The following is an 11,679-nucleotide window of genomic DNA, read 5'->3' on the forward strand; positions in this document are numbered from 1 at the left end:
AAATTACCCGGAGAGACGCATGACTACAGCTGCGGGATGCTTAACTTAATTCAACTCAGCAGCTACCAGCTGTAGAAAGACTTTGGTTTGCCTTCATCTCTGTATGGCCAGGAAATGAACTTCAATTGTATTTTTATTTCATTTTATCACTTGAATCAGAGACTTGTAGTTCAAAATAAAAGTCAGTGTCAAAACCTATGATTAAAAGTTGGCTTATATCAGAAATGACCCATGTACTGAACCAGGATCCTCAGCTCAGACAAAAGAAGAGACTATGGTTTAAGAAAACCAACAACAAACAGTTCCCACTCCTGAATGAGCAAGTGTGAGCAAGAGGCAAGTTGTGGGTTTTGCTGATGTGTTGTTCAACAATAGTTTGGCCTGCTCCTAAGGGGAACATCTGCATTTTACCTGAATAAAGAACACGATCCAAACTGAACAAAACATTTACATAATCCTGAATCGTGACTAGAAATATATCCCGTAATAAAGTAACATTTTCCAGCGACCATCATTTTTCCATAAAAGATTTATTCTCCTCAAACTGAACATGTAAAAATAAGATAACCAAAAGGACAAGGGGGAAAAAGAGAATAAAGTTACAAAAGATACAAATTGAAAAAGAAAAGAAAAGAAGCTTATCAACAGGAAATCCTCAGGGTCAATAGATTTCTCTATTTCCTTCTTCTTTTTGCCTGCCCCAAATAGTGATAATCCCTGGGTTTTCCTAACCTTGACAAAACATATGGTGTTGGAAAAGGTCCCCCCCCAAAAAAAATATGAATGCAATTTGGTCCCTTAATATCTTAAACTATAAAATGATTACAGTTATACTGTTTCTGAAGGAAAATTACTTGCCTCAGAAATGTTTTTATCCATCTCTTTTCTTCTTTCTTCTAATTTTCTTTCAATGCCAACAATTCCTGCAGCTCTTATTCTTCCACTCTGCAGAACACATACGACAAATGGGAGAGCAATGTAAGGAAAGCTCCGGCAAACATTGACAGCTGCATTTAGAAGCAGTATTACAACAGTGACTGCCTTTTGTATCCAACTAAAAACCATGGTTTGAAGAAGATAGGGAAAAAAAACATACAATATTTTGCCGACAAGGCAAGAAAGCAATCTTGACAGTTTCCTAGTTTGTTTTGCCGTCTTTCTGCCTTCTTTGCCTTGTATCTGTGAACGAGGTAGGGCACAAAAAGCTACCATACATAGAAAAGGAAAATGCTCACAACATCAGTAATATTAGAGAAAATAAATCAACGAACGACGTTTGCTACATGATGTTCAGTTTGCGAAGTGTTCGAAAAGATGCTACATGCTAAGCTCTATGGAGCCTAGGCTAAGCTTTCTAAATGCAAATTCCATCAGACAGGCCTCGACTACCTGGGATGCCAAATCTCCAGCGAGGGAGTGAAAATGGACCCTGCCACGCTCAAGGCAGTGCTAGATTGGCAGCCTCTACAGACCCGTAAGCAGCTTCAAAGTTTTTTAGGGTTCGCCAACTTTTACCGGCAGTTCATCCCCTCCTTCGCGAAAACAGCTATGCCAATTACTGAGCTATTGAAAACCAGAAAAGGGGTGGGCGGTGGGGAAGCCCCGACCTTGTTATCCTTTGCAATGGACTGTGGAATGCCAATCCATAAATCCATAAATAATTAGGTAAATGTAAAGGCTCATGCGTGCTAGTCGCTTCCGACTAGCACATGCGTGCTAGTCGCTTCCGACTCTAGGGGCCGGTGCTCATCTCCGTTTCAAAGCCGAAGAGCCAGCGCTTGTCCGAGGACGTCTCCGTGGTCATGTGGCCAGCATGACTAGATGCCAAAGGCACACGGAACGCTGTTACCTTCCCACCGTAGTGGTCCCTATTTTTCTACTTGCATTTTTATGTGCTTTCGAACTGCTAGGTTGGCAGAAGCTGGGACGCGTAACAGGCGCTCACTCTGTTACGTGGCACTCGGGATTCGACCCGCCAAACTGCCGACCATCTGATCGACAAGCTCAGTGTCCTAACCCACTGAGCCACCGCGTCCCTGTAAATAAATAATTAAATCAATACAATTATTTTTGCCCTAGGGCAAAACATGATTTCTTTTCACGTTCTGAGGTGAGTTGGAGTGTGAGAGTGGCTAGCTTTCAGGGCTAAGGTGGGACTTGAACTCATGATCTGCTTTCTATAGCCTGATGCCTTAACCACTAGACCACAGGTCTGCAACCCGCGGCTCCGGAGCCGCATGCGGCTCTTTCAGCCGTCTCCTGTGGCTCCCAGTCCTCTGCCATGTGCAGTCCCCCCCCCCCAAAAAAAAAGTGGGACTAAAAAAGTTCAACCAATCAATTCAAATATGCAGGGTAGGTGCATATCTCACCTTGTCTCCACTCTTCAATCAAACCCTGTTCTGCACATGCCCACATGTACGCACATGCACACACATTTTTTGCGGCTCCTAGTTTTTCGTTTTGTGAGGGAACCAGTTCCAAGTGGCTCTTTCACTGTTTCAGGTTGCTGACCCCTGCACTAGACCATTCTGGCTCTTGGAGCAATATATGAACACAGCGAATATGCACAGGGCATAGACTTATCACCTCCCACTCATTATCCAATGCAGATTAGATGTTTTCCTTTAGTTTTCAATTAATGTCAAAAGGGATTAATTGATATAAACTATATATTAAAGTTCAGGAAATTACTGTTAAGAAAAAGCATAAATTGCTGTGTTCAGAGATAAAGCTAAATTCCAGGTACTTAAAAAGTGAAGCAATATTTTCCTGTTTCCTTGTGGCTGTGCTAGAGAAAGAGAGAAGAACTGATGAGATTAAGGCTCATGTAGGTTCATGTAAACCTTGATTTAACAGAATACCAGGGGAAATGGATGTCCATCATTCCTGATTGTTAAATTAAAACGGTTATCAGTTTAATCCATTATGCAAATTTATAAAATGATAAAAATACAATTGCAATTGCACAGTGATTTAGAGCGGTTTACAGAGTCAGCTAATTGCCCCAAATGCAGATTTATCTGTTGCATTTAAAGCCTGCTAAACCAAGTTTCACTATAATCATAATTCATTATCCAAATAAAGACATGGTGTCACTGATTTCCTAAAATCTTTTTCACCCTACCAAATTACACTGGCATTCTAAACTATTACATTTTTTCCCTTTTACCTAGTAACAAAAGTTATCAACTATGCAACGTGTACCTCTTTATGAAATAGAAACCCAATTATATCTTTTATATTATTTTGAAAGAGGTTCACATGCAACCATATTGTATTAACCCAACATAGTTGCTTGTCAACACATCACCTCCTTCACTCCCAGGCAGCATCTTCCTGCTTGAAGTTTTTTCTATCATGTTTTAAGTATCAATCTTACTAAGAAATGAGATATCCAAGCATTACAGATTGGATACTTACCTGTGAAGCCCTGTCAACATCTATAGCTTGAGAAGCTGGCATGTTCTCCCATCTGCGCTGAGACATTTCTTCCGTAAGCCTCCTGAAGAACTATGTGGCAATAATTTCCAAAAGTGAGCAATCGCAAAAATGCATTGAAACTAACATTTTAATATTTTAGATATGCTCCAAGTAGATAAAAGCTGCTTCCATAATACCTAAACTAGGGGATAATGTGAAATTTAACATACCACTCATCCTTGAAAGAATTCAAAAGTGCTTCATTCCATTTTGACTCAAAACACAAAAAAATGTATAAATAATAATAATAATAATAATAATAATAATAATAATAATAATAATAATAAATTCACCATCACTAAATTGCAAAAGGCAGCTTTACATGGAGCAGCTTACATCCTGCGACAATACTTCTAACACCAAACATCAACATCTGCCTATCCCAGGTCCTTGGAAAAGACTCAAAAGGTGGATAAAAATGTCAAATCCAGTCTGAACATCTGGCTTACAGTGTGACAAACATAATCTAGGAATTCCGTATGATAAATTCTCTTATCTCTCCTTAAATGAGTCTTTTAACCACACTAAAAATTCTTCCTGTAATTTTTATACAACAGTCATTTAGAAAACATACTTACTTCAATCTGACCATGTTCTTTGAAAGAAAGCTTGATATATGAGTATTTACTATTCTGGAATGGACCAGGATCCTTATTGGAACCTACTGGATGAAGATGTACTACAATTTTGGCACTAAAGGTACAAAAAAAAGAGAAAATATATTTTTTGTTATTAAAGAATAAATTCCTAAAATCAAAAAGCATTTTTTTAACATTTTCATTCAGATTACCTTTCACTTGAAAGAAGTAAAAAAATATGTGGGGGAATAGAAAGTTTCCATACCCTTTAAACCATTTTTTAAACATAAATTAAAAATTCTACACTTTGAATATACTTACTGGAACATTGGGGACAGATACATAACTCTTGGTCAAAATAAAATTCAAGTGAAGATCTGAAAGCCAAGGACTACAAATCAATTTTTCCAATTATCAGATGGCATGGAGTATAAAGTTCCTTTCATGAAAGTTATAAAGTTGATAGGAGGCAAATATTTAATTTACATCCTGTCTTGAGTGACTGAAAAATGACTGAATAGCTACTAGCATAGGAAGATGCAGCAATGGCCGTGAAATCTTCAGTGCCCTTCAAATATTTTTCTTGATGACATTTTACCTTTTTCCTATCCCCGCCGCTTGCTCTTCAATGAAGATAATTTGGGAAAGAGGAATAGCCATACAGCATTCCTGCAATAAGACACAAAGACTAAAGCAAAGATGTATTTTCATGGAACACAGTATTTCTTCTAATAAACTGTAAATAGTTAACATTGTTCCCACAATAGGGTCTGTCATCAAATAAACATTAAGTTGCATGATGTTGTGCAAAAAATATTAATCAATAGCACAAAACTAATACCAAGTAAAATCTATTATTTTTGCCTGACAATTTTAAAGCTTAAAACAGACATGTCAAACACAAGGCCCGGGGCCCGGATCCGACCCGCGAAGTGGTTTCATGCGGCCCGCGAAGCCATCCTGGAAACAGTGAGGGAATGGCCCCCACTGCCTTGGCCTTGGTCCAGAGACCCTTCTTCTGCCAGAGACCCCCAGATCTGTCCCACTCCTGCCCAGGTCCCCATAGGCACCCTTGATGCGAACGATGTAGAGCTGGCCACGCCCACCCAGTAGGCCATACGCACTCTGGCCATGCCCACCCAGTAGGCCACGCCCACCATGGCCATACCCACCCGGCCCCCTGAGGGCAACCACAATGCTGATGTGGCCCTCAATGAAATTGAGGTTGACACCCCTGGCTTAAAAGAACCCATTTGTCAACCAAAGACCATCTGCAAGTTCTATCTGCGTATCTTCTTCTATGTTTCCTGAGATAGCGGGGAATGTGGACCTCAACAGATCTAGAAAGCAACACCCTGGGAAAAATGCACTCTACAGCAGATTCCTCCTTTTTCATCTGATGCCTTGAGATAGCTATTTAGCAGCAATACTGACACAAATATTTTACTTACAGACATCAGGAAATGTTCTTCACGGATTAAAGGGTAATCTTAAAAGCACATTGAAAATATTAATATAATAAATACGTAATCTGTAATTGCTCTTTGGAGGGCCCTTCAATAATTAAATTACATGAGAATATGAACTTATTGTTGCTACTACCTGCTGCAGTGCAGAATAAGACCCAGTGAATTCATTGGGCTTACAACTGAGCAGTCCTGAATAAGACGGAACTGAAAATTATATGGCAAACATCTGGGATATGACAAGATCACCAATTCCCCAGTTTTCATGGTGATTAAACTTTTCAGTACTTATTAGGCCCAATCTATTTTGTAGTATAGGGATGCGGTGGCTCAGTGGGTTAGGACGCTGAGCTTGTCGATCAGATGGTCGGCAGTTGGGCAGATCGAATCCCGAGTGCCGCGTAACAGAGTGAGCGCCTGTTACTCGTCCCAGCTTCTGCCAACCTAGCAGTTCGAAAGCACGTAAAAATGGACAAACGCTGGCTCTTCGGCTTTGAAATGGAGATGAGCACCAGCCCCTAGATTTGGAAACAACTAGCACACATGTGCGGGGGAACCTTTACCTTGTAGTAATTCTCACTTTGATAGATATAAGGAACTATAATTTTAAAAGATAACAGTATCCTTAAACCTGGTTGGTGTTAGCAAATTTCTAATAAAGGGAAATCATCTTTGTGGACTGTTCTTTTTTGGGCATTCAAAAAAACACACGGAGATTCCTTTACCAGATTCCTTTGGAAGATAGCGTTACTATTATTTGATAATTTTGATAGTAAAAAAGCAACAGGCTGCTTTTAAAAATAACTCTTACTAACTGATCACAGGACTTTTTGAACACAGCTATTTTAATACTGTAGCTGAGACTGAAAGTTCTTAGACAGAATGTAAATTATAAAGTTTAAAGTATTGTGTTCATTATTAATATAGTTTTGAAATATTTATTGGATTCTCAATAATAAGGCCGAGCAGGTCAAATAACTAAACAAACGATTAGGCAGATGCATATTTTTGTACTCAAGTTCAGTTTACAACTGCATGCAGGTACTTGTTAGAAAGTGTGAAAGGATTTGTTTCCTGGTAAACATAGGGAATAGAATCCAAAGTTACTCACACAGATTTCTATTCGGTCAGCACATTTTTTTTATATTATTTGTTAGATACATGTTAGCTCTTCATTCAAGAGCTCAAGGTGGGGAGCACGGTGGCTGACGAGGTTAGGATGCTGGGCTGATGATGAGTAAGCCCATGCTGGAGACCTGATTGCTGCTGTGAGGGGTGAGCTCCCATCATTCACTCCAGCTCCTGCCCACCTAGCAGTTTGAAAGCAAATAATCACAAGTAGATAGGTACCACTTCAGTGGGCACATTAATGGAGACATGAAAGGATCCCCCAACCAGGCAGATCTTCAGGCAACAGTCATGTCACTGGCTAATCTTTTCAACCTGGAAGCACCTTAGGGGCTTCCGACATGAATACGAGGGCAAAGAGCCCAAGATGGTATACCGAGGGCTCCGTCTTCCCATGTTTTCTCACAGCAGCAACCCTTTGTGACAAAGAGAAACTGACTGGCTGTGAGTTTTTGGAGCTTCAGTGAGCTTCTGGAGCTGAGGATGGTCTCCCAATACTAGTTCAATCACCACACCGACTCTTATTATCTTATCATCTTTTCCCCTGAAGTCCCTCCAACATTTCAACATCTACTGTGATGGGTTAAGAAGGGACCCTTCAGAGCCAACTGTGAGAATGCATAGGAACTGTAAGAAAGGAATTACTCCCCTTCATTCCATAAACAGAAACCAATTCACAGAAATAAATGACTTACGTCACAGAAGTTATAAAATAATACGGCTTCTCCAAATGTTACATGGAACTGCCGAGCTAGCAATCCTTAGCCATAGCTGCCCTTACAATGTTCATCGATACAATCTTCTTGGGGATAAGCAGATATGGCCTTTTAGAGGCTTTTGTATTAAGTCCTTGAGCTAGGAAGGACCAAGATCTAACTCATCTCCCAATGGCTTCTGTACCTACCAAGCAATTGAAGCAGAATCTCCCAACAGAATCTGATGTAAAGCACTGGTACGGGTACCACCTGTGGTACATTGGCACCTGGCAGGTGGTACCCGACCATCCTAGAAAAGTGGTAGTGGGGGAGGGGAATGAGCTGAACTGATGGCAGCACTGCACAAGCCTGAGTAAGAGACGGCTGGAGCTGCAGGGCTGAGTGGAAGCACCAGGTTCCAGCTGGAGCTCAGCGCTGATCCCGGCATGTCTGCTGAGCCCAGAAGCACCGATCAGCTGGAATGTTGCAGCATCTCCAGGGTCTTGTGATTTATATTCAGATGCTTGGCAACTGATTCATATTTATGACGGTCACAGTGTCCCAGGGTCATGTGAAGTGACCAAAACCTGCTGCAACCACACAGCAGACGGGGTGGGGGGGGAATAAAAACCAAACACACCCCCACCCCACCCCCACTGCCAATCCTCAACAGAAATGCTCACAACGAAAACCTCGGACAGGAGGAAGAGCGCCGCCAGGCGGGCAGGCAGGTGCCTTGCTCGACCGTGGCCTGGGGGGCACTTTTTTCAGTGCCATTGTAACTTCGGACAGTCACTAAGCGAAGTGTTGTAAGTCGAGGACTACATGTGTTTCATCACTTTTTTTCCTTTTCTTTTTTGGTCATCAAGTTTTTGACACCTTGCTAGGCAACTGGTGTTACTCGGATGTTGCCATATCCTAAAAGTGGTACAATAGGTGAAAAGGTTGAAAAGCCCTGTCTTAGAACTATTAGTCTTCTGGGGAATGACTGGCCCTAGGCTGATCTTTCTTTGCTAGAAATGTTTTTGGTTTTCTGGTTCCAGTCCCTCAGAGAAGAGCTTGCATATAGGATAACCCACAGGTGTTCTGAAAAATTATTGAACAGTCCAAATAAATCACACTGACTAATTTCTGAGCTTTCTCGGCTTGCCATAAAACTTCTAGGTATTTTTTTTAATTTAGCAAACTGAACATCTAAGAACTTATTTTGGCCACACAATTATCAATCAAACTTTATCATATATTACAGGAAAATTACACATGCCAGAATCTACTTACGTGATTTTTCTGATCTCTCCAGATCAATCTGTGTGTACTAAGGAGCAATACTCCAGTTTCAAACTTCAACTAGAGAAGAAAAAAATGAGATTTTTAAGATACTCATATCCTTTGCTTCCTTTGCTATTTTTGTAGAATCGTATCATATTCTCTTAGGCAAATATTTTGTGAACATATTGTGTTCGGTTAATAAAATTTACAAAATTAGGCTGCAGAAAGGAAGAAGAAGTTACATTCCTTCTAATATAATGATATGCATCCATTTCCATAGGGAAAAAAATAAAGTGCAAGGTCAAGTATTTAAAAAAAAGTGAAAAGAAAATGCCATGCAAGAATTCAAGATGCAAAGATCTAAAAACCTAACAACAAACAATGGCTGAGCTCTTATGTAGACTTATGCAAGATAAATATTTGTCACCAAACCTAGGCCATTTTAAATAAGGTATGTTTTCCTCAAATTATTTTCCTACCTAGCTCTATCTACCTATCTAAGGGATTCCCTTAGTCAAAAATCTAAGAGTTCACACATTACACTAGCCTATCTTACGATCCCTTTATTTTTTTGGTTAGCATGAACCCAATCACTCTGCCTTATTAATGTATCATATATGATCCCCACTGCAGAGTGCTTTAATTGAATAGTCCAGTAGGATCATTCAAACCCAATGTTCAACTTTCCCTCCTTCCAGGAACTTGAAAAAGACCTGAAAAATATAAGTGGCTAGAATGAAAGTCCATAACACCTGTATCCCAATGAAATTCCACGAAGCCAAGTGAAAGCTTAATCTGAGAATACATGAAACTCTTCTTCTAAGGATGCCCATTGCCAAGGTACTGTACAGAAAAGAAGTCTGAAACCCTTCTTCGTTCTCTGGGCAATATTTGCTACAAGCAACAAAATTTTTTACTTCCTTTTTAAGACATGGTCACCCTTGACAGTAAGGAAAACGTTCAGCAACAGATTGAAGATACTACTACTGGATTGATTCACACATTGTGCTAAGCAATGTTGCTTAATTATGATTTACTAATAAACCACAGGTTGATGTTCACAGACCACCATTTGCAAAGTACAGTAGTTGGGTTCACAGAAGACAAACTGAAGGAGGGAATATTTCTTTTAAAATGAGAATGCTTTAATATCATGTATCATCCAGGAACAAAATTGTCTCACTTCCAAACCATTGAAAGCTGAGTATTGAAAGTTTCCCAACCTAGCATTTTATCTTTTAAGGGTCTGGATTTTTCCCCCTTTTTGCTGGTAAATGGTGAAGGTATCTATGGAAAACACAGGAGAAATTACAATTACAGACTCCACTACAGATTACAGACAGTAATCTTAACTAGGCTGCAGAAAGAACAATTGCAACCAGACTGCTTTCCATAAAGGACCTATAAATTGCATAGGTCAGAGAGCTGAGAAAATATTTACAGACCCCTCACATCCTGGACATATAAACTATTTCAACTCCTCCCCTGCATGCCCAAACAACTAGACACAGGGACAGTTTCTTCTTTTGTGCCTTCACTCTGATGAACTCCTAATTCTCACAGTGTTGCCTAATGTCTATGTATATTTTACTCATGTAATATGGCTGCAATATTATTTATCCTTCATCTTCTGTACTCCCCCATCTTATTGGTATGATTATTATCATTCTATTGCTGTGCATGTACGCTCCGAGCTGCTGCACTAGAGACAAATTCCTCGTGTGTCTAATTACACCTGGCCAAACACAGTAATCAATTCAATTCAAATAGGAGACAGTGGCAACTGCCCTGTAAGAAAGATTTTGGGGACGTCTACATCCCCCTATTTTAATACTGCAATTTTATTATGTTTTCACTGCATTTGTAAACTGTTTTAGATGTTTAATGCTTAAGTGAAGGACTATAATACCGAAGGAACAACTTCACATATGACTTAAATTTAAGGCAACACAGCAGGGCAAAGAGATGCCCCAAATTCCTAACAGATTAGGCACATAGGAGCCGTGGTGGAGCAGTGCCTCCTTAAGTAACATCAGCTGCCTGCAATTAGTGCAGGTTCGAGTCCCACCAGGCTCAAGGTTGACTCAGCCTTCCGTCCTTCCGAGGGAGGTAAAATGAGGACCCAGATTGTTGGGGGCAATTAAGCTGACTTTGTAATAATGCCGCTTGGGGTGTGTGTGTGAAAGCCCTAATAAGCAGGCATATACATAGAATGAAGGCAACTGCTAAGCTTGTAAGCCGCCCTGAGTCTTCGGAGAAGGGCGGGATATAAATGGAATTAAAAAAACAAAAAAACTTAACGGCTTGAGTCTACTGACATTAGTGCAGAAGGGCATGGAGAAATCGATTTCAACATAATTGCCACTTCGGGTAATGAATAAAGGCGGCAGAGCTAATTAAACAAAAGCAGAAGGACTTTCGAGGAACCGGATCTACCAGACGTGCAAAAAGCTATGCATGATTTCGCTGGGGCCTGAAATCCGGGATTGAAGTGGATTCCTGTTAGGCGACTCCCTGGCTCTCAATCGCCCACCCGCGGCTTTCTCCCGTCGAAGAACGACCTGATGGGGCTCCTCAATCCACAGTCCCTTCTTTGCCAGCTGCCTTTAAGAGAGACCGGGGCCCCTCCGCCCTCCCCGCAGCCGGCTCCCCTCCCTCCTGGCGCAGCTTCCACTAGCCGCCCTGACCTTTTCCTCCCCATCGTACAAGCGGACCCCGCGCTGCTGCGTGACGAGGTTCTCGTGGATCTCCAAGAGGCCAGTAGCCCAGGCGAAGCGATCCATGGAACCTCCGCCGCGCACGAACGCCTCCCTTCCCGGCAATCGAGACGGCTCGCCCCGCCCATGGCGCCTCCCCCTTTGGGTGAATTCTGGTGGTGACGAGAATGACGCCAGAACGTCATCACCGGAGGCAGACCTATGGGCGTCGTTTTTTTTTTCTTTCAAGCGCTGCCCCCGCCCCCGCCCGCCCGCCAGACATTCCCTTCAGACTAGTTCCGCGATCGTTCTTTTGAGCGGCAGTCAAGTTCGGTTTTATTCTCCAGTTCAGGAAAAGAAGAGAGGA

The 11,679-nt window shown here is 41.3% G+C and overlaps 1 protein-coding gene across 2 annotated transcripts in view; it reads right to left on the reverse strand.

The window, feature by feature from the left end:
- Nucleotides 1-11,428, reverse strand: part of VPS36 (vacuolar protein sorting 36 homolog) — a 28,768-nt gene extending 17,340 nt beyond the window's left edge. The window contains exons 1-6 of one of the 2 annotated variants that reach the window (XM_081314557.1): nucleotides 11,304-11,428; nucleotides 8,626-8,694; nucleotides 4,657-4,727; nucleotides 4,059-4,173; nucleotides 3,421-3,510; nucleotides 859-945 (exon numbers count right to left, since the gene is read on the reverse strand). In XM_081314557.1, the coding sequence (XP_081170683.1) occupies nucleotides 859-945; nucleotides 3,421-3,510; nucleotides 4,059-4,173; nucleotides 4,657-4,727; nucleotides 8,626-8,694; nucleotides 11,304-11,399 (528 nt within the window). In that variant the 5' untranslated portion in view covers nucleotides 11,400-11,428. Of the gene's footprint in view, nucleotides 1-858; nucleotides 946-3,420; nucleotides 3,511-4,058; nucleotides 4,174-4,656; nucleotides 4,728-6,635; nucleotides 6,779-8,625; nucleotides 8,695-11,303 lie in introns of those variants that run through there. The other variant, XM_081314558.1, reaches the window with a different exon arrangement.
- Between the last annotated feature and the right edge of the window lie 251 nt (nucleotides 11,429-11,679).

The sequence above is a fragment of the Vipera berus genome (assembly GCF_964194415.1).
Source record: "Vipera berus genome assembly, chromosome: 1".
NCBI lineage: Eukaryota > Metazoa > Chordata > Lepidosauria > Squamata > Viperidae > Vipera > Vipera berus.